General features: G+C 48.4%; 1 protein-coding gene across 2 annotated transcripts in view; it reads right to left on the reverse strand.

The window, feature by feature from the left end:
* LOC149435948 (ALS2 C-terminal-like protein) overlaps positions 1-27,436 on the reverse strand; it is a 91,104-nt gene that overhangs the window by 44,166 nt on the left and 19,502 nt on the right. For both annotated transcript variants that reach the window (XM_089662232.1, XM_089662231.1), the window contains exons 2-8: positions 15,745-15,896; positions 14,083-14,191; positions 13,743-13,935; positions 11,134-11,199; positions 8,772-8,931; positions 8,504-8,632; positions 2,426-2,545 (exon numbers count right to left, since the gene is read on the reverse strand). In XM_089662232.1, the coding sequence (XP_089518358.1) occupies positions 2,426-2,545; positions 8,504-8,632; positions 8,772-8,931; positions 11,134-11,199; positions 13,743-13,935; positions 14,083-14,191; positions 15,745-15,846 (879 nt within the window). In that variant the 5' untranslated portion in view covers positions 15,847-15,896. The remainder of the gene's footprint in view (positions 1-2,425; positions 2,546-8,503; positions 8,633-8,771; positions 8,932-11,133; positions 11,200-13,742; positions 13,936-14,082; positions 14,192-15,744; positions 15,897-27,436) is intronic.

Consider the following 27,436-nt stretch of genomic DNA (forward strand, 5'->3'; position numbering starts at 1 on the left):
AAGATGAAAAAATGTGTTGGGGGGGGGGGAGGGGGTTTTCATAAAAGAGAAAAGAAAAATTAAATACATTTTTGTGTCAATTTCTAGGCACCCAGGGGCCACCACCATCACCCACTCCTCCCTCAATTCCCCTGGTCCCCCTATCCTAGAAAAGCTGGACAATGTCCTCCAAAGAGTCCCTCTGTAGCAGTGCCAGAACTGGTGAAGGATGGTTAGAGTCTATATCAATGCATGTACCCAACCCAATCCACCCCTCCACCCTTCCCCCCTCACCTCCAACCGATCCCCCCTACCCCAGACCCTCCACACACCCAGCTCCCCCCCTCGGCCAGATCGCCATCCCATTCTAGGGCACCTGGAGGCAACCACCACCACTCACTCCTTCCTCAATTCCTCTGGTCCCCCTATCCTAGGAAAGCTGGACAATGTCCTCCAAAGAGTCCCTCTGTAGCAGTGCCAGAACTGGTGAAGGATGGTTAGAGTCTATATCAATGCATGTACCCAACCCAATCCACCCCTCCACCCTTCCCCCCTCACCTCCAACCGATCCCCCCTACCCCAGACCCTCCACACACCCAGCTCCCCCCCTCGGCCAGATCCCCACCCCACTCTAGGGCACATGGAGCCACCACTACCACCCAATCCTCCCTCAATTCCCCTGGTTCCCCTATCCTAGGAAAGCTGGACAATGTCCTCCAAAGAGTCCCTCTGTAGCAGTGCCAGAACTGGTGAAGGATGGTTAGAGTCCACATAGATATGAATACCCACATAGAGCAATGTAGTCCAATATGAGTAATGCCGGAGGTGACCCCCACTTGGGTGAGGAAAGAGCAGAGGGACAACCACAATGTCCCACTTGAGGTGGACCATTATTCTTAGTGTGCCCAGCACTCAATGTTGATGTATGCCGCTGCTCCTCCAGAACGCAGTATTTCCTCGGAGACCATCCTGGCTGACCACCTGATAGGCGCCGACAGGTCCAGCCTACCAATGTAGTGCAATATTGAGGTAGCTGATTGACCATACATGGGTGTGTAGTAATGTCCATAGATCCCACCAGGGCGGCACATACTATCCAGACTGGACATGAGGGCCGGCGTGCAGTATGGCGTCTCCCAGGGGGACCTCTCAGGATAGGAGGACGTGATCCAATTCGCCTACATGTTTCACCCCTCCCACTGACCGGGGCTTCTTCAGGGCATACCTTTTAGGTACAGCCCTCCCACAGGTGATGTCAGGGGTGAGTCAGCACCCATATTTAAGCTTGATTGGGAGGGGACACAGTAAGACTTCGGGCATGGAAGCCAGACGCCCCACACTCGTGAGAATGTAACCAACATGCGTGTTCCCTGGACAGGGCAGGAGGCCGGTTGTAGACATTCTGTCCCTTAGGGAGGTGGGAGCTGGGGCAGATTACAAAAGGCCTTTAAGGCCAGCCTGGAAATCCCTGTGTGAGGCTTGCTTCCCTGGAGGGTTCCCGGGAGAGATGTATCCAACTAGGAGGTGACCACAGAGAACACATTCCTCTGAGTTCTGATGACCCTGGGCAGAGGAGAGAATAGAGGGAGATGGCTGTGAGGGGCTGCACATGCTTTCACCTGTGACTACTGTGGACTGTCCACTTTATGTGATTGAGTGTGTATGTCAAGTAACTCCAGAGTGTATGTCCTAGCGATGTGACTCGCTTGCCATTCCCTGAATAATAATAATATGGTGCAGTGAAATTATTTTTTTATGTGGACTTTCCTTCCTTTGGATATAAAGGTCTATGGCCGGGGCTGTCATGAGGAGGCCTCTGGCATGGAGGAGGGCACAAGATGGCAGGAGGGACAGTGTTCTAGCAGGGCTGGAGTGGGGGTAGGGCCTTGAACCACAACGGTCTCTCTTACACGTTAGAATGACTTTTTGTAGAAATATGTTATCAGAAGAATTTGTTGTTGCCCGTCCCTGGAATGTCTCGCTGTCCTTGGAATGTCTCGCTGTCCTTGGAATGTCTCGCTGTCCTTGGAATGTCTCGTGGTGCCGTCTGTAGAGATAGATGTTCTTCACATATTCTGGGTCACAGTTGAGCCGATAAGATGTTCCAAAATAACAGAAATGAACGTCTTTTGTAACAATTTGTGTTGTTTGTCCAAATTCTTAAGGTGGAACTAAACTTCACTTTCAGAAAACTGCGATCGGCTCATTTATTACAGAAGAGACACGCTGGGTCTCCTCTACAATATCACCATCGTACCTGCCTGGCCTCTTCTACCAAATGTACACGGACCTGTGGATACACGGCATGCATGCCCAGCACACGTGAACTGTGCCCAAAGGACTGACCCCCCCCCATGAAGTCATGCCCCAACAGCCAATCAAGATGCTGAAACCTGGCACCTGAGGAGAGGATGACAACGGCCCCTCCAAGTCTTGGCCAACATACCTGCAACAAGACGAGGTCACCGTTGAAGAGTAGGACCCTGTCGTAGCGGCTGGAGATCACAGTTGCCGGGAACATTGCGACTGTCTTCTTGTAGCCGTAGTCAGGTGTGCACAGAGCGGCCTGAAAGAGAACATCCCACATCTTATCACACAGGTCAGACATGGGGGGGGGCTGAATTATGTGGCTGTGACCCCAGCAAAGGGATGAGACCAGAATTATGTGGCCGTGACACCAGCGAAGGATGAGACTTGAATTAGTGGCCGTGACCCCAACGAAGGAAGAGACCTGAATTATGTGGCCGTGACCCCAGCAAAGGATGAGACTTGAATTATGTGGCCGTGACCCCAACGAAGGAAGAGACCTGAATTATGTGGCCGTGACCCCAGCGAAGGATGAGACTTGAATTATGTGGCCGTGACCCCAACAAAAGAAGAGACCTGAATTATGTGGCCGTGACCCCAGCAAAGGATGAGACTTGAATTATGTGGCCGTGACCCCAGCGAAGGAAGAGACCTGAATTATGTGGCCGTGACCCCAGCGAAGGATGAGACTTGAATTATGTGGCCGTAACCCCAGCGAAGGATGAGACTTGAATTATGTGGCCGTGACCCCAACGAAGGAAGAGACTTGAATTATGTGGCCGTAACCCCAGCGAAGGATGAGACTTGAATTATGTGGCCGTGACCCCAACGAAGGAAGAGACCTGAATTATGTGGCCGTGACCCCAGCAAAGGATGAGACTTGAATTATGTGGCCGTGACCCCAATGAAGGAAGAGACCTGAATTATGTGGCCGTGACCCCAGCGAAGGATGAGACTTGAATTATGTGGCCGTGACCCCAGCGAAGAGATGAGACCAGAATTATGTGGCCGTGACCCCAGCAAAGGATGAGACTTGAATTATGTGGCCGTGACCCCAGCAAAGGATGAGACTTGAATTTTGTGGCCGTGACCCCAGCGAAGGGATGAGACTTGAATTATGTGGCCGTGACCCCGGTGAAGGATGTGACTTGAATTATGTGGCCATGACTAGAGATGAGCGAATCGAACCAGGCGAACCGGAATTCGATACGAATTTCAGGAACAATTCGATTCGCGTCGAATCCGAAAATTTGCCTACTTCGGGTGCGCGAATCGAATTTTTCCCGATCAGCCGGCAAAAGTGTCCCTGCAGAGAGCTCTGCTATTTCTGACATTTCTCTGGACAGTTCCTTCACATGTACAGCGGTTGAAACATTGTATCTATTAGTTTCCATTTAGGATACAGATGTTTCAACCGCCGTACATGTGAAGAAGCTGTCAGAGAAACTGTCAGAAATAGAGGAACTCTGCCACTTACACTTTTTGCCGGTTTGGAATTCTTATTTTCATCCTACTTCTTCTTCTTCTTCTTCATCCTCATCCTCATCCTCAGAAGAAGAGGATGAGGATGAGGATGAAAGAAGAAAGAAGAAGAAGTAGGATGAAAATAAGAATAATTCCAAGCCGGCAAAAAGTGTAAGTGCAGAGCTCCTCTAAGTGTATCTGCAGAATGTCATTTATGGAAACAAATAGATACAATGTTTCAACCGCTGTATGGAGGAATGTCCCAGAACTGTCAGAAATAGACAGAAACTGTCACAGAACTGTCCTTCTTCTCATCCTTCTCCTTCTTCTCATCCTTCTCATCCTTCTTCTCATCCTTCTCCTTCTTCTCATCCTTCTCCTTCTTCTCATCCTTCTCCTTCTTCTCATCCTTCTCCTTCTTCTCTTCCTTCTCTCATCCTTCTTCTCATCCTTCTCCTTCTTCTCATCCTTCTCCTTCTCATCCTTCTCCTTCTCCTTCTTCTCATCCTTCTCCTTCTTCTCATCCTTCTCCTTCTTCTCATCCTTCTCCTTCTCCTTCCTCATCTCCAAGGGCATTTAAATTAAAGGTACAGTGTTCTGCACTCATTTAAAGGCTCTCTGAAGCCTAGAAACCCTTTTTATAAGTTATCTTCGTAGCGAATAAATTTGCATCGAATCAAATTTCTTCCTGAAATTCGCCGAATCAGCCAAATCGAATTTTTTGAATACTTCGCTCATCTCTAGCCATGACCCCAGCAAAGGATGAGACTTGAATTATGTGGCCGTGACCCCAGCGAAGGGATGAGACCTGAATTATGTGGCCGTAACCCAGCGAAGGATGAGACCTGAATTATGTGGCCATGACCCCAGCGAAGGGATGAGACTTGAATTATGTGGCCATGACCCCAGCAAAGGGATGAGACTTGAATTATGTGGCCGTGACCCCAGCGAAGGATGAGACCTGAATTATGTGGCCATGACCCCAGCGAAGGATGAGACTTGAATTATGTGGCCGTGACCCCAGCGAAGGATGAGACCTGAATTATGTGGCCGTGACCCCAGCAAGGATGAGATCTGATTATGTGGCCGTGACCCCAGTGAAGGATGAGACCTGAGTTATGTGGCCGTGACCCCAGTGAAGGATGAGACCTGAATTATGTGGCTGTGACCCCAGTGAAGGATGAGACCTGAATTATGTGGCTGTGACCCCAGCGAAGGATGAGACCTGCATTATGTGGCTGTGACCCCAGCGAAGGATGAGACTTGAATTATGTGGCCGTGACCCCAGCGAAGGATGAGACTTGAATATGTGGCTGTGACCCCAGCGAAGGGATGAGACCAGAATTATGTGGCCGTGACCCCAGCCAACGATGAGACCTGCATTATGTGGCCGTGACCCCAGCAAGGGATGAGACCTGAATTATGTGGCCGTGACCCCAGCGAAGGATGAGACCTGCATTATGTGGCCGTGACCCCAGCGAAGGATGAGACTTGAATTATGTGGCCATGACCCCAGTAAAGGATGAGACTTGAATTATGTGGCCGTGACCCCAGCGAAGGATGAGACTTGAATTATGTGGCCGTGACCCCAGCAAAGGATGAGACCTAAATTATGTGGCCGTGACCCCAGTGAAGGGATGAGACCAGAATTATGTGGCCGTGACCCCAGCGAAGGATGAGACTTGAATTATGTGGCCGTGACCCCAGCGAAGGATGAGACTTGAATTATGTGGCCGTGACCCCAGCGAAGGATGAGACTTGAATTATGTGGCCGTGACCCCAGCGAAGGATGAGACTTGAATTATGTGGCCGTGACCCCAGCGAAGGGATGAGACCAGAATTATGTGGCCATGATCCCAACAAAGGATGAGACTTGAATTATGTGGCCGTGACCCCAACAAAGTATGAGACCTGAATTATGTGGCTGTGACCCCAGCGAAGGATGAGACCTGAATTATGTGGCCGTGACCCCAGTGAAGGGATGAGACCAGAATTATGTGGCCGTGACCCCAGCGAAGGATGAGACTTGAATTATGTGGCCGTGACCCCAGCGAAGGATGAGACTTGAATTTTGTGGCCGTGACCCCAGCGAAGGATGAGACTTGAATTATGTGGCTGTGACCCCAGCGAAGGGATGAGACTTGAATTATGTGGCCGTGACCCCAGCGAAGGATGAGACTTGAATTATGTGGCCGTGACCCCAGTGAAGGGATGAGACCAGAATTATGTGGCCGTGATCCCAACAAAGGATGAGACTTGAATTATGTGGCCGTGACCCCAACAAAGTATGAGACCTGAATTATGTGGCCGTGACCCCAACAAAGTATGAGACCTGAATTATGTGGCCGTGACCCCAGCGAAGGATGAGACCTGAATTATGTGGCCGTGACCCCAGCGAAAGGATGAGACCTAAATTATGTGGCCGTGACCCCAGTGAAGGGATGAGACCAGAATTATGTGGCCGTGACCCCAGTGAAGGATGAGACTTGAATTATGTGGCCGTGACCCCAGCGAAGGATGAGACTTGAATTATGTGGCCGTGACCCCAGCGAAGGATGAGACTTGAATTATGTGGCCGTGACCCCAGCGAAGGATGAGACTTGATTATGTGGCCGTGACCCCAGCGAAGGATGAGACTTGAATTATGTGGCCGTGACCCCAGCAAAGTATGAGACCTGAATTATGTGGCCGTGACCCAGCGAAGGATGAAACTTTTTCTCTCCCTTGTTAACTGACACCTCTAGCTTGTGATTCTGTTGGGATTGCTGAATGGCGGCCATGTCTGAGGTGTACCTGGTTTTGGTGAGGGGAGAGGAGAGGAGAAAAGAGGAGAGTTGAAGAGAAGATAACAGAGGAGAGAGAAAAGAGAGAAGATGAGAAGAGATTATAGGGGTAAAAGAGAGGAAAGGAGAGGGGAGGGGAGGAGAAGGGATGAGTGGTGAGGAGAGGAAAAAAGAGAAGATGAGAGGAAAAGAGAGGAGAGGAGAGAAGAGAGAAGAGGAGATTAGAGGGGAAAAGAGAAGAGAGGAGAATAGAGGGGAATGAGTGGAGAGAAAAGGAGAGAAGAGAGGAGGAGAGGAGAAGAGAGGAGGGGAGGAAAGATAAAAGGAGAGGAGAAAATAGAAAAGATGAGTGTAGATTAGAGTGGTAAAAGAGAGAGGAGGAGAGGAGAGAAGATTAGAGGGGAAAAGAGAAGGGAGGGGATGAGTGTAGAGGAGAGGAGGGAAGGGAGGGGAGGGAAGGGGAGAGAATAGGAGAGAAGAGGGAGGGAGAGATGAGGAGGGGAGGGGAGAGGAGAGGAGGGGAGGGGAGGGGAGAGATTAGGAGAGGAGGCAGGGGAGAGAAGAGGAGAGGAGAGGAGAGGAGGGGAGGGGAGGGAAGGGAGAGGAGGGGAGGGAGAGAGGAGGGAGGGGAGAGATGAGGGGAGGAGGGGAGAGGAGAGGAGGGAGGGGAGGGGAGGGGAGGGGAGAGATTTGAGAGGAGGGCAGGGAGAGAATAGGAGAGGATAAGAGAGAGGAGAGGAAGGAGGGGAGGGGGAAGGAAGGGGAGAGGAGAGGAGGAGGGAAGAGAGAGGAGGGATGGAGGAGGGAGGGGAGGGAAGGGAGAGAGTGAGGAGAGGAAGGGGAGAAGGAGAGGAAGAGGAGAGGAGAGAAGGAGAGAGAAGAGGAGAGTAGGGAGGGAAAGAGAAGAGGAGAGAGGGAAGTGGAGAGAAAAGGGAGAGAAGGAGGGAGGAGGAGGAGAAGAGAGGAGGGGAGGAAAGATAAAGAGGAGAAAAAGAAAAGATGAGTGTATAGATTAGAGTGGTAAAAGAAGAGAGGAGGAGAGGAGAGAAGATTAGAGGGGGAAAAAGAGAAGGGAGGGGATGAGTGTAGAGGAGAGGAGAGGAGGGGAAGGGAGGGGAGGGAAGGGAGAGAATAGGAGAGAAGAGAGGAGGGGAGGGGAGAGATGAGGAGAGGAGGGGAGGGGAGAGGAGAGGAGGGGAGGGGAGGGGAGAGATTAGGAGAGGAGGGCAGGGGAGAGAATAGGAGGGGAGGGGAGGGAAGGGAGGGAGAGGAGAGGAGGGGAGGGGAGGGGAGAGAGGAGGGGAGGGGGAGAGATGAGGAGAGGAGGGGAGGGGAGAATAGGAGAGGAGAGATGAGGAGGGGAGGGGAGGGAAGGGGAGAGATGAGGAGAGGAGGGAGAGGAGAGAAGAGGAGGGGAGGAAGGGAGAGATGAGGAGAGGAGGGGAGAGGAGGGAAGGGGAGAGAAGAGGAGGGAGGGAAAAGGAGAGAAGAGAGGGAGGAAGGGGAGAGAAGAGGAGGTGAGGGAAGGGGAGAGAAGAGGAGAGGAGGGGAAGGAAGGGGGAGGAAGAGGAGGTGAGGGGAGGGGAGGGAATGGGAGGAGAAGAGGAGGGGAGGGAGGAAGGGAAGGGGAAAGAGAGGAGGGAGGGGAGAGGAGAGGACAGGAGAGGAGGGGAGGGAGGGGAGGAGAGGAGAGGAGAGGAGGGGAGGGGAGGAGGGGAGGGAGGAGGGGAGGGAGGGGAGGGGAGGGGAGAGAGGAGAGGAGGAGGAGAGGAGGGGAGGGCGGGGAGAGGAGGGGAGAGGAGGGGAGGGAGAGGGAAGGGGAGGAGAGGAGAGGAGAGAAGAGGAGAGGAGAGGAAGGGAGGGGAGGGAGAGGAGGGAGAGGAAGGGAGGAGAGGAGGGGAGAGGAGAGGAAGGGAAGTAGGTGGAGCAGTTCCTCACGTGGTGTAAGGATCACATGATGTCCTACATACGGTCAGTTTCTTGGACAGCGTGGTCCACAGGTTCCTGGTCATGGCGGCCTCATCCAGACACTGACTGATGAAGGACTGGAGGCTCACAAACACTTCCAATGTCTTCCTTAGAGGGGCGACTCCGGCATCCTGAAACACAGTTGATTACCAATGATGAACACTTTTTGTGGATGAGCCTTTCCCGGCACCCCCTGTGATGGGGACTGTGAGCAGGACTGGTGACACCATGACTTCATACCAGCAGGGGGGCCATATATAGGACGATTACCTTCTGCAGATTTTCGTTCAGCTTGGTCAGCTGGAAGCAGTATTGCTGGATGTGTCGGCGGAACGGCTCAGTTAGGACCCTCAGGAGCAGCACGTGGAGGGGGGGCTCTGAGGTCTCCTTCATCAGCTGCATGATGTCCTTTGTTTTTCCCTTCCAGTGACTGTCATGGGGAACAGAACAAAAACATCGATCAGACGGGAGATAGAGAGATACAAAGTAACATTGTTTATAAACATCGATCAGACGGGAGATAGAGAGATACAAAGTAACATTGTTTATAAACATCGATCAGACGGGAGATAGAGAGATACAAAGTAACATTGTTTATAAACATCGATCAGACGGGAGATAAGAGATACAAAGTAACATTGTTTATAAACATCGATCAGACGGGGAGATGGAGAGATACAAAGTAACATTGTTTATAAACATAAATCAGACCGGAGATAGAGAGATACAAAGTAACATTGTTTATAAACATCGATCAGACGGGAGATAGAGAGACACAAAGTAACATTGTTTATAAACATCGATCAGACGGGAGATAGAGAGATACAAAGTAACATTGTTTATAAACATCGATCAGACGGGAGATGGAGAGATACAAAGTAACATTGTTTATAAACATCGATGAGACGGGAGATAGAGAGACACAAAGTAACATTGTTTATAAACATCGATCAGACGGGAGATAGAGAGATACAAAGTAACATTGTTTATAAACATCGATCAGACGGGAGATAGAGATACAAAGTAACATTGTTTATAAACATCGATCAGACGGGAGATAGAGAGATACAAAGTAACATTGTTTATAAACATCGATCAGATATTGAACCTGATGAGTACATTTAAAAAAAATTTAAATAAAATGTGTTTTTGTTTATCCCCTTATCTTACCATAATCGGTCTCAGTTCTCAGTGAACTTGTTCGCCCCTAAGCTATTGTTTTCCTTTTGATTTTTTTTTATTTCTATTTGTCTGAAACTTTTTATAATTTTTATTAGTTTTGTTCATTTTTATTTTATTCCTTTTAGTATTGCATTGAAAAATGGAAAAGTTAAAAAAGAAAATAAAAAAATATTTCATTTGTAAATAGCTCTGCAATGCTTTGTAGCCGAATCATCATTTTCGTGTTAAACAGAGAAAATCATAAAATAAAAATTGATACATTTTATCTACAGAAACACTCATTTTTTTTTGGAAACTAACATTGATCAACATAGAAAAAAAATTAATTTTTTCTCTTTTTTTTTTTTTTTTGGTCTATGACCTGAATAAGCAATAAAATCATTTTTGCAAGGCAATATAACTAAAAGAAAGCCACGTTCATCCTAAATATATAATATACGTATATATTATTATTATTATTATTATTATACAGGATTTATAGTATTATTATTATTATACAGGATTTATAGTATTATTATTATACAGTATTTATATTATTATTATTATACAGGATTTATATTATTATTTTTACAGGATTTATATTATTATTATACAGGATTTATATTATTATTATTATACAGGATTATTATTTTTATTATACAGGATTTATATTATTATTATTATACAGGATTTATATTATTATTATTATTATTATACAGGATTTATATTATTATTATTATTTATACAGGAGTTATATTATTATTATTATTATACAGGATTATTATTATTATTATTATTATTATTATTATTATTATACAGGATTTATATTATTATTATTATTATACAGGATTTATATTATTATTATTATTATTATTATTATTATTATTATTATTATACAGGATTTATATTATTATTATTATTATTATTATACAGGATTTATATTATTATTATTATTATTATTATTATACAGGATACGGTTTGCTCAGCACTTTACAATATAACGGGAGACAATACAGCAACAATACAGATCAATACAAGAGGGATAGGAGGCCCTGATCCTGGGAGCTTACAATCTAAGAGGGAGGGACTGATACTGGGAGCTTACAATCTAAGAGGGAGGGGCTAGTGGTACAAAAGGTAGTAACTGTGGGGGATGGACTGGTAGGAGGAGTAGAAGATTCCATTATTAGCGGAGGGCAGGATAGGCTTCCCTGAAGAGATCGGTTTTCAGAGATCGCCTAACAGTTAGCAGAGTAGGCGATAGTCGGATAGATTGGGGTAGAGAGATCCAGAGGATGGGGGAGGCTCTGGAGAAGTCCTGGAGATAGCAAAGTTAATGGAAAATCAACAAGAATGCCAACAATGGCTCTTTATATCGGGGGTGTACACGGTGTTCCCGGTCTTTGGAGAATTCTGCCACAATGAATGGCAGTTAGAATGAGTGGCACCTTGGTATTTATTACAGACTCACCTTGTCTGCTTCGCTGATTTTTCAAACCCTCTGATCACCACATAACTTGTTACGGCTGAAAAATATCTAAATAAAGAAACAAAAATCTGGTTACTAAAAAAAAAAAAAAAAAGACAACCCCCCCCCCCCCAAAAAATACAAAAAAAAAACCCCATTGTTCTGGTAACCTGGGCACCGGGGGAGTGTGATGTTACAAGGCCTAGAGGAGCGGATCGCAAATAATTTGCAGTTGTGGCAGCCAGAAATGTTACTTACCGATCGGAACCTGAGCCTGGGGTGAGGCACACAACTGCCTTGATGAAATCACCTTCAGTGACATCAGAGGTCCTCCAATCACATCAGAGGTCCTCCATCACATCAGAGGTCCCCAATCACATCAGAGGTCCTCCCATCACATCAGAGGTCTCTGCCATCACATCCAAGGTCCCCCTCTTTACATTAGAGGTCCTCCATCGCATCCGAGGTCTCATCACATCAGAGGTCTCCCCATAACACTAAGGGTCCCTCCCGTCACATCAGAGGTCCTCCATCACATCAGAGGTTGTCCCATCACATCAGAGGTCCTCCATTCACATCAGAGGTCTCTTCCATCACATCCAAGGTCCCCCCCTTTACATTAGAGGTCCTCCATCACATCAGAGGTTGTCCCATCACATCAGAGGTTCTCCATCACATCAGAGGTCTCCTAACATCAGAGGTCTCCCCATAACACCAAGGGTCCCTCCCGTCACATCAGAGGTCCTCCAATCACATCAGAGGTCTCTGCCATCACATCCAAGGTTCCCCCTTTACATTATAGGTCCTCTATCACATCAGAGATTCCTCCATCACATCAGAGGTCCCCAATCACATCAGATGTCCCCCCATCACATCAGAGGTCCCTCAGTCACATCAGAGGTTCTCCATCACATCAGAGGTCTCCCCATAACACCAGAGAGGTCCCTCCGTCTCATCAGAGGTTGTCCCATCACATCAGAGATCTTCCCCGTCACATCAGAGGTCCTCCATCACATCAGAGGTTTCCCCCATCATATCAGAGGTCCTCCATCACTTCAGAGGTCCCCCCATCACATCAGAGGTCCTCCATCACTTCAGATGTCTCCCCATAACACAAGAGAGGTCCCTCCGTCTCATCAGAGGTCTCTGCCATCACATCAGAGGTCCCTTCCGTCACATCAGAGGTCCTCCATCACATCATAGGTCTCCCCATAACACAAGAGAGGTCCCTCCGTCACATCAGAGGTTGTCCCATCACATCAGAGATCTTTCCTGTCACATCAGAGGTCCTCCCATCACATCAGAGGTCTCCCCCATCACATCAGAGGTCCTCCATCACATCAGAGGTCTCTGCTTCACATCCAAGGTACCCCTTTTACATTAGAGGCCCTTCATCACATTAGAGATTCCTCCATCACATCAGAGGTCCCCCATCGCATCAGAGGTCCTCCATCACTTCAGAGGTCCCCCATCACATCAGAGGTCTTCCATCACTTCAGAGGTCCCCCATCATATCAGAGGTCCCCCATCACATCAGAGGTCTCCCCATAACACCAGAGAAGTCCCTCCGTCACTTCAGAGGTCCCCTCCATCACTTCAGAGGTCCTCTGATATGATGGGGGAGACCTCTGAAGTGATGGAGGACCTCTGATATGATGGGTGAGACCTCTGATGTGATGGTGAAACCTCTCTGGTGTTATGGGGAGACCTCTGAAGTGATGGAGGACCTCTGATGTGATGAGACCTCTGGTGTTATGGGGAGACCTCTGAAGTGATGGAGGACCTCTGATATGATGGGTGAGACCTCTGATGTGATGGTGAAACCTCTCTGGTGTTATGGGGAGACCTCTGAAGTGATGGAGGACCTCTGATGTGATGAGACCTCTGGTGTTATGGGGAGACCTCTGAAGTGATGGAGGACCATGGTGACACTGTACTACCTGTGGGGGTGATGAAGATTTATTTATTTTTTTTACACTGATTGCTTTTACACCCATAAAGGCTGCAAAATCAATCATCTCTCCTTCTCTCTGGCTGCATTCTTGTAGCCATTGAGAAATACTGTGTCAGCTGTGATTGGTCACAGCTTGTCACATGGTGCAAAGCTATTGTGAATAGCCCTGTACCATGTGACCTCGGTGATCATTCACAGATTTCACAAGTAGTAAGCAATGATGCCAGAAGTGACATCTTGCTTACTACTCTGCATGTGATCACTGATTGGCCAATCAGTGATCACATGATTGGGACCTCACACAGAGGTCCCGTACGACGATCGGTGTTCCACTGTGTCAGGAGGACACTGCGGGCACCGTATCGCGGTGCTGTGCGCTCTCTTGGAGCACGCACACGCAGGGAGAGGGGAGGCCATTTATAAACGTCCACCCGCCCCTGCACTGCCACCGTCTGGCCGTTTATATACATGGGCTGGACGGGAGGTGGTTAATGAGCACCGTCTAAGAGAGAATGTCTCTTCACTTTGGGAAGATTCCATCACATTCTCGGTTGTGTCTCGGGACGAGGACGGCAATAAATGACCCAACGGAAGACCCAACACCTCCACACTCCACCCAAAACCAGAACTAGCGGGATCCCGTTCACGGAACACTCACTCGCTGTAGACGCGGATGAACTTGGTCTCCTCCGCCATGAGGTATATGTCCTGGACGTCCACCGCCAAGTGACCGTAAACGTGTCTTAGTGTTTGGAGACATCCGGCCGTCAGGTCCCAGACTTTGTGAAATTTGTCATTCAAGACCTTCAGCCCCTTCGAGTAATCTTTGCTGGGGAGCTCGTGATGCGTCTCTGGAAAAGGCAAAAAAAAAAAAAAATGATCGGAATTAATGAAATGAAAGCTTCTTATTTATTAAAAAATGATAAAATCGAAAATCCATCAGCAAACAATTGCGAAAAACGAAAAGAAACATTTCCTGCAAGAGATGAGACTCCTACCTGTGGACTGCAGTAACGTGTTCAGGACCAGCGTGTTCACCTGAGACAAGGTGGACAGGAACTTCTCCTCGCCCTCCAGCAGGGACTCGGCGCCCGTCAGGCAAATATTCTGCAAATCCAGAGACAGAGGATTCAGCGGAGACACGCCCAGGATCGTGTGATCGAAAAAATGGCAAACTAACGCAGAGACTCCATTTTTTTTAAAAAAATAATTATTTTTTATAAAATTAAATTGCTACGCGAGACTTTTTGTCATTTAAAACAATCAAAGACAAGTCCAAAACGTTCTTAAAATATTTACAGCCCCTGAATGACGTCATGGTGCAACCTACTGGTAGCTATGAACTACTATAGAACTCTTATTTATTTATTGGTTTATATATTCATAATGTACCTTCCGGATTAACAAACTATTCTGAATCCAAATCTGAATTCAAAGTAACCAATAAAAAATTTTTTTTTAAATGTGGACAATCACTTAAATTTCCTGACTCTTCCTGGATTGTTCAGCAACCCTTCCCTGAACTTCTGGTTGGGGGTCCCATACACTGAGCACCTTGCAGAATGGTCCCCGCCCTCAGCGGGATCACATGTCCCATCTCTACTTCATGTGTATATGCTTCCATCTTCAACATAGTCCCATGAACTGTAATCAGTTCATACCAGGGGCGGACTGACAACTCATGGGGCCCTCAGGCAATAGGGGATCATGGGGCCCCTGTGTCCTTGCCCAAACTCAAAAAAGCCTATAAAAAAGGTACCAGGGGAATCTCATGGGGCCCCCTTCTGACCCCTCAGACAGTGCTCGAGTTTCCAAATGGTCAGTCCGCCCCTGGTTCATACACTATATTGCCAAATTTCCTCCAAATCATGTGATTCAGGTTTTCCAATCCCCTCCCAATCATGTGATTCAGGTGTTCCAATCCCCTCCCAATCATGTGATTCAGGTGCTCCAATCCCCTCCATATCATATGATTCAGGTGTTCCAGTCCCCTCCATATCATGTGATTCAGGTGCTCCAATCCCCTCCAAATCATGTGATTCAGGTGTTCCAATCCCCTCCAAATCATGTGATTCAGGTGTTCCAATCCCCTCCATATCATGTGATTCAGGTGCTCCAATCCCCTCCATATCATATGATTCAGGTGTTCCAATCTCCTCCATATCATGTGATTCAGGTGTTCCAATCCCCTCCCAATCATGTGATTCAGGTGCTCCAATCCCCTCCCAATCATGTGATTCAGGTGCTCCAATAACCTCCCAATCATGTGATTCAGGTGCTCCAATCCCCTCCATATCATATGATTCAGGTGTTCCAATCCCCTCCATATCATGTGATTCAGGTGTTCCAATCCCCTCCCAATCATGTGATTCAGGTGTTCCAATCCCCTCCAAATCATATGATTCAGGTGTTCCAATCCCCTCCATATCATGTGATTCAGGTGTTCCAATCCCCTCCCAATCATGTGAGTCAGGTGTTCCAATCCCCTCCCAATCATGTGATTCAGGTGCTCCAATCCCCTCCAATCATGTGATTCAGGTGTTCCATTCCCCTCCAATCATGTGATTCTGGTGTTCCAATCCCCTCCATATCATGTGATTCAGGGGGGATATGCCTCTACTAGAGATCTGAGCTCTGATCTGCTCACGGAGGAACCATACCTTGATGACAGACGTGCCCGCTGACCGATTGGCGCTGTTCCTGGGAGGGGCGGAACGCCGGATTGCTTTGCGTGTAATGGAGGCTCCATTGATCTTGGACATCACTGGTGTGGTCGGACTCCCGGCATTCACTCGGGTCGTCTAGTCTTCAGCTAATGGGAGAAACGTGATTATGAGAACGTGTTATCCTCGCCTTGTCCTGAACCCTGGATCAGCTTTGTCATATTGGCTTCAAAAATTATTTACACATTTTTTTTTATTTTTTAATCTGCAGATTTTCTTTAGATAATACCTGGAGGTCCTGATATGGAGGTCCTGCCATGGAGGTCCTGCCATGGAGGTCCTGATATGGAGGTCCTGCCATGGAGGTCCTGATATGGAGGTCCTGCCATGGAGATCCTGATATGGAGGTCCTGCCATGGAGGTCCTGATATGGAGGTCCTACCATGGAGGTCCTGATATGGAGGTCCTACCATGGAGGTCCTGATATGGAGGTCCTGCCATGGAGGTCCTGATATGGAGGTCCTGCCATGGAGGTCCTGATATGGAGGTCCTGCCATGGAGGTCCTGATATGGAGGTCCTGCCATGGAGATCCTGATATGGAGGTCCTACCATGGAGGTCCTGATATGGAGGTCCTGCCATGGAGGTCCTGATATGGAGGTCCTACCATGGAGGTCCTGATATGGAGGTCCTGCCATGGAGGTCCTGATATGGAGGTCCTACCATGGAGGTCCTGATATGGAGGTCCTGCCATGGAGGTCCTGATATGGAGGTCCTACCATGGAGGTCCTGATATGGAGGTCCTGCCATGGAGGGCCTTGTTCAGGTACTTCCAGTTATAGAGCATGCTTACCAACATTATGGTCTCGGATCCTGGATCACAGTTGACCCTTTGCCTGACCACCTTCCTGTGTGGGTGTGCCCCCCCACAAAAAAAATGGTCACTTTATGAGTCGGTCCCACCAGGACCACACCTCTAAATATGTGGGGGCTGCCCACCATGCCCAGTTTATCAACCACCTATTGCAGGGTCTCCAAACTTTTCAAACAAAGGGCCAGTTTACTGTCCTTCAGCCTTTAGGGGGGCCGTATTGTGGCCAGTGGGGGGTAGAAAATGTTCCTCCAGTGGAAGGAGGTGCTGCTGTCAAAAAAATCGACCTTCTGAAAAAGTAACACTGTTCATAAACATCGATCAGACGGAGATGGAGAGATACAAAGTAACATTGTTTATAAACATCGATCAGATGGGAGGTATAGAGACACAAAGTAACATTGTTTATAAACATCGATCAGATGGGAGGTAGAGAGATACAAAGTAATATTGTTTATAAACATCGATCAGACGGGAGATAGAGATACAAAGTAACATTGTTTATAAACATCGATCAGATGGGAGATGGAGAGATACAAAGTAACATTGTTTATAAACATCGATCAGACGGGAGATGGAGAGATACAAAGTAACATTGTTTATAAACATCGATCAGACGGGAGATGGAGAGATACAAAGTAACATTGTTTATAAACATCGATCAGACGGGAGATGGAGAGATACAAAGTAACATTGTTTATAAACATCGATCAGACGGGAGATAGAGATACAAAGTAACATTGTTTATAAATATCGATCAGACGGGAGATAGAGATACAAAGTAACATTGTTTATAAACATCGATCAGACGGGAGATGGAGAGATACAAAGTAACAATGTTTATAAACATCGATCAGACGGGAGATGGAGAGATACAAAGTAATATTGTTTATAAACATCGATCAGACGGGAGATGGAGAGATACAAAGTAACATTGTTTATAAACATCGATCAGACGGGAGATGGAGAGATACAAAGTAACATTGTTTATAAACATCGATCAGACGGGAGATAGAGAGATACAAAGTAACATTGTTTATAAACATCGATCAGACGGGAGATAGATACACAGTAACATTGTTTATAAACATCGATCAGACGGGAGATAGAGAGATACAAAGTAACATTGTTTATAAATATCGATCAGACGGGAGATAGAGAGATACAAAGTAACATTGTTTATAAACATCGATCAGACGGGAGATGGAGAGATACAAAGTAATATTGTTTATAAACATCGATCAGACGGGAGATAGAGAGATACAAAGTAACATTGTTTATAAACATCGATCAGACGGGAGATGGAGAGATACAAAGTAACATTGTTTATAAACATCGATCAGACGGGAGATGGAGAGATACAAAGTAACATTGTTTATAAACATCGATCAGACGGGAGATAGAGATACAAAGTAACATTGTTTATAAACATCGATCAGACGGGAGATGGAGAGATACAAAGTAATATTGTTTATAAACATCGATCAGACGGGAGATAGAGAGATACAAAGTAACATTGTTTATAAACATCGATCAGATGGGAGATGGAGAGATACAAAGTAACATTGTTTATAAACATCGATCAGATGGGAGATGGAGAGATACAAAGTAACATTGTTTATAAACATCGATCAGATGGGAGATGGAGAGATACAAAGTAACATTGTTTATAAAACTCGATCAGACCGGAGGCAGAGAGATACAAAGTAACATTGTTTATAAACATCGATCAGACCGGAGGCAGAGAGATACAAAGTAACATTGTTTATAAACATCGATCAGGCGGGAGACGGAGAGATACAAAGTAACATTGTTTATAAACATCGATCAGACCGGAGGCAGAGAGATACAAAGTAACATTGTTTATAAACATCGATCAGACCGGAGGCAGAGAGATACAAAGTAACATTGTTTATAAACATCGATCAGACCGGAGGCAGAGAGATACAAAGTAACATTGTTTATAAACATCGATCAGACGGGAGATGGAGAGATACAAAGTAACATTGTTTATAAACATCGATCAGACGGGAGATAGAGATACAAAGTAACATTGTTTATAAACATCGATCAGACGGGAGATAGAGATACAAAGTAACATTGTTTATAAACATCGATCAGACGGGAGATAGAGAGATACAAAGTAACATTGTTTATAAACATCGATCAGACGGGAGATGGAGAGATACAAAGTAACATTGTTTATAAACATCGATCAGACGGGAGATGGAGAGATACAAAGTAACATTGTTTATAAACATCGATCAGACGGGAGATGGAGAGATACAAAGTAACATTGTTTATAAACATCGATCAGACGGGAGATGGATACATTAGTGTAGAAATGTACAGATCTTCTTTCCATGCTGATATAATCGGTTTGCCCGTCGGGAAGTCAGTAGCGGGAAGTGCGCTCAGGACTGGGCTGGTGTGTCATATTAGGGACCTTGTGGTTCCCGGTGGCAGCGGAGATCTGAGGAAGTGATTATTTTTGTGGGTTGTGTCGTAGTTTCTGCACTGATATCAGGAAGGTGGGGCGTTGGTCAGGACGGGGCGGTTTGGGTCGGTTCTGTCTCAGAACTTCCATTGTGTAATGAAGTCTTTCACTTTAGGTGCGCAATGCATATTTCATCTGACAGACGTCATCGTTCACTCTGCAGTGCATGGTGCGCATCCACATGTGTTTGAGGGGGAGGGGGGTCATAGGGACTGAACGGCACTGCAGCATTCTGTATTTCATGCCTTGTGAATGAGCCACAAAAGTTACATTTTAGACACGTCAGTGGATCTTATATGTCACAGAAATCTTTCACATAGTCGACAATATGAGCTGTAAAGGCGGCATTTCCTTCCATTGTCCAATGACAGGATATTCCGTGCGTCACCCTACAACATGAACTGGATAAACCCACCGTGAGATCTCCCCACCGTGAGATCTCCCCACCGTAAGATCTCCCCACCGTGAGATCTCCCCACCGTGAGATCTCCCCACCGTAAGATCTCCCCACCGTGAGATCTCCCCACCGTAAGATCTCCCCACCATCGATCTCCCCACCGTGAGATCTCCCCACCGTAAGATCTCCCCACCGTGAGATCTCCCCACCGTAAGATCTCTCCGCCGTAAGATCTCCCCACCATAAGATCTCCCCACCGTGAGATCTCCCCACCATAAGATCTCCCCACCGTAAGATCTCCCGACCGTAAGATGTCCCCACCATAAGATCTCTCCAACATAAGATCTCCCCACCGTAAGATCTCCCCACTGTAAGATCTCCCCACCGTAAGATCTCCCCACCGTAAGAGCTCTCCACCGTAAGATCTCCCCAACGTAAGATCTCCCCACCGTAAGATCTCCCCAACGTAAGATCTCCCCACCGTAAGATGTCCCCACCATAAGATCTCCCCGCCATAAGATCTCCCCACCGTAAGATCTCCCCGCCATAAGATCTCCCCACCATAAGAGCTCTCCACCGTAAGATCTCCCGACCGTAAGATCTCTCCGCCATATGATCTCTCCAACATAAAATCTCCCCATCATAAGATCTCCCCACCGTAAGATCTCCCCACCGTAAGATCTTTCCACCGTAAGATCTCCTGACCGTAAGATCTCTCCGCCATATGAGCTCATGATGATTCCATCACCCCCACCATGTGTGGTGCCTCAAGGATGACGGCCACCCCGGGGGAAGCCAACATCTAATGCTCAACAGAACATGAAGCTTTAACCAAACCAAAGCCAAAAAGATGCCATATTGTAACTTCCCAATTATGCGGATTGAACATAATGTATCAGACTCCGATCCATTATGCTCCCCAATCCGCAGATCCGATCCATCCTGCGGGGATCGTCGGCTTGCAATCTATACGGGGTGACCCGCTCCACGAAAAGGTAAGTTGTAAAGAAAGCCGACGATCCCCGCAGGATGGATGGGATCTGCGGATTGGGGAGCATAATGGATCGGATCCATCCTGCGAGGATCGTCGACTTGCTTTACAACTTACCTTTTCGTGGAGCGGGTACGGTGTCACCCGGTGCGGTCGGTGTCACCCGGTGCGGTCGGTGTCACCCGGTGCGGTCGGTGTCACCCGGTGCGCACACCCCCTGCACCTGCCTCGGGACACCACAGCATTACGGTGTGGATTACCTCCGATTTGCACTCCCAATTTGCATTTCCAATAGACGGTGCACTCTGCAAGTGCAGCTGCTCCAGAGCTTAGTAAATGAGGTGCAGCAAAGAATAGCCAATCACCTGCAGGGAAAATAAACAAATCTGCATTTTTGCTTGCATGTGATTGGATGATGGAAGCCAGCAGAGCTTCTGCTCGTCTACTAAGCTGTGGAGGAACTGATCCTGCAAAGTGCACAGTCTATTTGCCTTTAGTAAATCAACCCCTATGTGTCTGCAAAAATCCTCTCCCCCCCCACCCAAAAAAAACAAATTCAAGCACTAAACTTCACATTAACCCCCTAAGCCAAAAATCTTCCCCCCTCTTCTAGTACCAATTCCTATTCCTCCCACTAATACCAACAATGGGGCAAATCAGGGGCAGACTGACAACTCATGGGGCCCCCGGGCAATAGGGGATCATGGGGCCCCCTGTGTCCTTGCCCACACTCAAAGCACACCCAGAAAAGCCTATGAAAGGTACCAGGGGCATTTCATGGGGCCCCCTACTGACCCCAGGCCCTCGGGTAGTGCCCGAGTGCCAGAATGGTCAGTCCGCCCCTGTGCAAATGGGGAAATTCCCCCCTGACACTGGACCATTTTCCGCTCCCACTGGGCAAAGTCCGCCCCCCCTATAAAGTCTGAAGGACAGTCAACTGGCCTTTTGTTTGGAAAGATTGGAGACCCGTGACATAGAGGATGAGAGTAGCCCCAAAAGGAAGGCCGCCAGCCTGGACGATGAATCCCGTACTGTTACTTCAGAGAATCCTGCTCCTCCTATTGAGCCTGCCTATCAGAACTGCCCGCCCAAACCGATGTGTAGGGTGCTCCTCTACTGGCGGGGGTGGTGCCTTCATCCGTCAGGATCCAAGGGACTAACTCACTGCTTACTCTAGCAACACCTTTCAAGAAGAAAGGGAACTACAGCAGAGCATGCCCATGCAGTACCTGGACAGGGTTGTCCAGCGCCCAGGGCAAGGATCCAGAATTGCGCCCCCCACTGTTAATGTATGCCGTAGAATGGGTGTACCACCATGCTTCTATTCTTTGCCTTCTTGCTTCTCTGCACCCAGGGCATCTGCCCCTCCTGCCCACCCTTTGTCCCGACCCTATGCCCGAGCCCCTACACCACAGAACCTTGTCTCCACCTTCGCTTTCCATTTGGCTTTCACCTTTGACCTCATGGTTGCCTGACATCTAGATATCATCCATCTACCATGTTCCCTTCTCCCCAGAATACTCTCCTACACAATCCCTCCCCGCTCTTCCAGCCAAGCCTCCAGTAACAAGGCCGAAAAATTGGCATTTCATCTTCAGTATTCCCTCCAGCAGAAGTGGCCGTGCTCGATTGACTCTTTGAGGCACCTCAAGACCCTCCTGCACCACTGCAGACCTGAACCCTGTGACCCTTCTTTGAAAGTGAGGGAAAATGCCTCTGAAGGGGTTGATCATCCTCCTGTGGAAAGTTTCTTTCTTTCTCCACTAATCCTCCGATTAATATTTGCTATAGTAACACCTTTCAGGAAGAAAGGGAACTACAGCAGAGCATGCCCATGCAGTACCTGGACAGGGTTGTCCAGCGCCCAGGGCAAGGATCCAGAATTGCGCCCCCCACTGTTAATGTATGCCGTAGAATGGGTGTACCACCATGCTTCTATTCTTTGCCTTCTTGCTTCCCTGCACCCAGGGCATCTGCCCCTCCTGCCCACCCTTTGTCCCGACCCTATGCCCGAGCCCCTACACCACAGAACCTTGCCTCCCCCATCGCTTTCCATTTGGCTTTGACCTTTGCCAATGGCTCTGCTCCAGGTCATGGTTGCCTGACATCTAGATATCATCCATCTACCATGTTCCCTTCTCCCCAGAATACTCTCCTACACAATCCCTCCCCGCTCTTCCAGCCAAGCCTCCAGTAACAAGGCCGAAAAATTGGCATTTCATCTTCAGTATTCCCTCCAGCAGAAGTGGCCGTGCTCGATTGACTCTTTGAGGCACCTCAAGACCCTCCTGCACCACTGCAGACCTGAACCCTGTGACTCTTCTTTGGGAGTGAGGGAAAATGCCTCTGAAGGGGTTGATCATCCTGCTGTGGAAAGTTTTTATTTTTCTCCACTAATCCTCCGATTAATATTTGCTATAGTAACACCTTTCAGGAAGAAAGGGAACTACAGCAGAGCACGCCCATGCAGTACCAGGACAGGGTTGTCCAGCGCCCAGGGCAAGGATCCAGAATTGCGCCCCCCACTGTTAATGTATGCCGTAGAATGGGTGTACCACCACGCTTCTATTCTTTGCCTTCTTGCTTCTCCGCACCCAGGGCATCTGCCCCTCCTGACCACCCTTTGTCCCGATCCTGTGCCCGAGCCCCTACACCACAGAACCTTGTCTCCACCTTCGCTTTCCATTTGGCTTTCACCTTTGACCTCATGGTTGCCTGACATCTGGAAATCATCCATCTACCCTGTTCCCTTCTCCCCAGAATACTCTCCTACACAATCCCTCCCCGCTCTTCCAGCCAAGCCTCCAGTAACAAGGCCGAAAAATTGGCATTTCATCTTCAGTATTCCCTCCAGCAGAAGTGGCCGTGCTCCATTGACTCTTTGAGGCACCTCAAGACCCTCCTGCACCACTGCAGACCTGAACCCTGTGACCCTTCTTTGGAAGTGAGGGAAAATGCCTCTGAAGGGGTTGATCATCCTCCTGTGGAAAGTTTCTTTCTTTCTCCACTAATCCTCCGATTAATATTTGCTATAGTAACACCTTTCAGGAAGAAAGGGAACTACAGCAGAGCATGCCCATGCAGTACCTGGACAGGGTTGTCCAGCGCCCAGGGCAAGGATCCAGAATTGCGCCCCCCACTGTTAATGTATGCCGTAGAATGGGTGTACCACCATGCTTCTATTCTTTGCCTTCTTGCTTCTCTGCACCCAGGGCATCTGCCCCTCCTGACCACCCTTTGTCCCGATCCTGTGCCCGAGCCCCTACACCACAGAACCTTGTCTCCACCTTCGCTTTCCATTTGGCTTTCACCTTTGACCTCATGGTTGCCTGACATCTGGAAATCATCCATCTACCCTGTTCCCTTCTCCCCAGAATACTCTCCTACACAATCCCTCCCCGCTCTTCCAGCCAAGCCTCCAGTAACAAGGCCGAAAAATTGGCATTTCATCTTCAGTATTCCCTCCAGCAGAAGTGGCCGTGCTCCATTGACTCTTTGCAGCACCTCAAGACCCTCCTGCACCACCACAGACCTGAACCCTGTGACCCTTCTTTGGAAGTGAGGGAAAATGCCTCTGAAGGGGTTGATCATCCTCCTGTGGAAAGTTTCTTTCTTTCTCCACTAATCCTCCGATTAATATTTGCTATAGTAACACCTTTCAGGAAGAAAGGGAACTACAACAGAGCATGCCCGTGCTGTACCGGGACAAGGTTGTTCAGCGCCCAGGGCAAGGATCCAGAATTGCGCCCCCCACTGTTAATGCATGCCGTAGAATGGGTGTACCACCATGCTTCTATTCTTTGCCTTCTTGCTTCCCTGCACCCAGGGCATCTGCCCCTCCTGCCCACCCTTTGTCCCGACCCTATGCCCGAGCCCCTACACCACAGAACCTTGCCTCCCCCATCGCTTTCCATTTGGCTTTGACCTTTGCCAATGGCTCTGCTCCAGGTCATGGTTGCCTGACATCTAGATATCATCCATCTACCATGTTCCCTTCTCCCCAGAATACTCTCCTACACAATCCCTCCCCGCTCTTCCAGCCAAGCCTCCAGTAACAAGGCCGAAAAATTGGCATTTCATCTTCAGTATTCCCTCCAGCAGAAGTGGCCGTGCTCCATTGACTCTTTGCAGCACCTCAAGACCCTCCTGCACCACCACAGACCTGAACCCTGTGACCCTTCTTTGGAAGTGAGGGAAAATGCCTCTGAAGGGGTTTATCATCCTCCTGTGGAAAGTTTTTATTTTTCTCCACTAATCCTCCGATTAATATTTGCTATAGTAACACCTTTCAGGAAGAAAGGGAACTACAACAGAGCATGCCCATGCTGTACTGGGACAGGGTTGTCCAACGCCCAGGGAAAGGATCCAGAATTGCTCCCCCACTGGTAATTCATGCTGTACCACCATGCTTCTATTCTTTGCCTTCTTGCTTCTCTGCACCCAGGGCATCTGCCCCTCCTGCCCACCCTTTGTCCTGACCCTGTGCCCGAGCCCCTACACCACAGAACCTTGTCTCCACTTTCGCTTTCCATTTGGCTTTGACCTTTTGCCAATGGTTCTCCTCCAGGTCATGGTTGCCTGACATCTGGATATCATCCATCTACCATGTTCCCTTCTCCCCAGCAAACTCTCCGACACAATCCCTCCCCACTCTTCCAGCCAAGCCTCCAGTAACAAGGCCGAAAAAATTGGCATTTCATCTTCAGTATTCCCTCCATGGCCTTGCTCCATTGACTTTTTGAGGCACCTCAAGATCCTCCTGCACCACCACAGGTCTGAACCCTGTGACCCTTCTTTGGAAGTGAGGGAAAGAGCCTCTGAAAGGGTTAATCATCCTGCTGTGGAAAGTTTTTCTCTTTCTCCACTAATCCTCCGATTAATATTTAAGTTTTACAGGGCAAAGCTCAGCTGTGAGAGTGATGCCTGAATGGAAAGGTTCCTAGGAGGACGTCTTCAAGCGGTTGCAGATCAGTTCATTTTCCTGCACAAAGGTCATCGTCAAAAAAGGGTCCAATTTACGTAGTTCTGTGTGATTGTCCAAATAGTGGCTTGTCCTTCTCTTTTCTCTGCTCCGCCACAACTCCGACCACGTCAGAAGTAACCTCAGAGATGTGGCAGAACCTAGAACCTGCTGAGGGACCCTCCAAAACATTGGCTCAACTACTTCACCTCGAATCTAACTGTTACTATTTTCCACCAATACAGTCACTTTGGATACTAAAGTAATAAAGTATCAAAGACGCCCAGATAACAGGCGCAGCGCCCTCCTCTAGATAGGCTGGTGGGTACATTCAGGTTTTTTGGATCCATTGTAGTGAATGGAGCAGTGCAGGTCTCCTCAGGGTTGCCTGAATTGGGAGTTTGACTCCTTCCTCCTGCTGCTGGAAGAAGTTTCTACAACATAGGGCTGGGAGATTAAAATGATCAGTGTGAATATTTATCATGCCCCAGCCAATCTCTGCAAGGAGGCATCCAGAAGGTGGCTGGGGAGGTGATAAATATGCAGGAGGCCTAAGCAGGGTGTTCTTTCCGTCAAGGGTGGGTTCCAGGTTATCTTGGGGCTGCTGCCCCTGGTGGCATCTCTACTAGAGACAGGAAGCTTCAGTCTAGGGTTCAGTGGTTGCTGGGCTGTAGGCCTGGGAGATGATTGCCTGAGGATTACATTTGTTGGAGGGCACTGAAGTGCTGAGTCTGGAGAAGGACCTTGTTATCTCTCTCACTGAGGATCTAACTGTGGATGCATTGCTATGGCGGACTGCACCCGGGTGACACCCATCAGAGGGGTGACACCAGGGCCGAAATTAGAGGAGGGATGTGTTCCAGGTGTGCAAAGGTGCCCCGGGAACGGAGTGCAGGTCTTCCCTCAGCCATGCCCGCCACCACTCCCCTAGGACCCTGCTTCCCCCTGCCCGCCACCAGTGCCTGATCTGCCCACAGTGTCACCTCTCCTTTCTCCTGCACAAGAGGGGGTTCCGCTCCATCACCAAGAACCAGAGCCAGGGAGAGCCAGCAGCAGAGCAAGGCACCATCCCTCCAGTGTCAGTTGTGAGAGAAGATCCCCAAGGAGGCCATCATCATGTCCGAGTGGTGCAACGTCTACTGTGAGCAGTGGGGTATGTAGGTTTTGTGTTGCCCTAGGAAGCACAAAAATTGGACAAGCCCCCCCCCCCCCCCCCAAGAGAGCCTTCCACTAACAACGCCCCCCCCCCCCCGGCAACTCTGGCCACCCCCAGGAACAACAGCTGGGCTCTGCATACACCATAAAGCAGCCCACAGCCTTTCTCGGATCTTAACTGGTCCCCATACCACTTATGTCCCTTCTTTCGGGGGGCAGTGCTGCCCCCCTAAAAAATACCGCCCTAGGCAAATGCATTGTTTGCCTTGTGATAAATACGCCCCTGACTGTGAGCCCTGCCTCCTCCGCTGTCATCCGTCCCCCCCTGACTGTGAGCCCTGCCTCCTCCGCTGTCATCCGTCCCCCCTGACTGTGAGCCCTGCCTCCTCCGCTGTCATCCGTCCCCCCTGACTGTGAGCCCCGCCTCCTCCGCTGTCATCCATCCCCCCTGACTGTGAGCCCCGCCTCCTCCGCTGTCATACGTCCCCCCTGACTGTGAGCCCTGCCTCCTCCGCTGTCATCCGTCCCCCCTGACTGTGAGCCCCGCCTCCTCCGCTGTCATCCGTCCCCCCCTGACTGTGAGCCCTGCCTCCTCCGCTGTCATCTGTCCCGGTGTTGAAGGAGGGTCGGCACCACAGCCACAGGGTTAAGGCCCCCCCCCCCCCAATTTTGTTTTATTTATTTATTTTGTATTAGGGTGTTTATTTATTATTATTATTATTATTACTACTACTATTATTGTTATTCTTTTTTTTTTTGTAAGGCTTAGAGAATTAAGGTTAAGGGTTAATTAGTATTTATTTATTATTATATATTGTT

The sequence above is a fragment of the Staurois parvus genome, unplaced genomic scaffold (genome assembly GCF_062004578.1).
Source record: "Staurois parvus isolate SC_StPar_1 unplaced genomic scaffold, SC_StPar_1.0 ptg001445l, whole genome shotgun sequence".
NCBI classification, from domain to species: Eukaryota; Metazoa; Chordata; class Amphibia; order Anura; family Ranidae; genus Staurois; species Staurois parvus.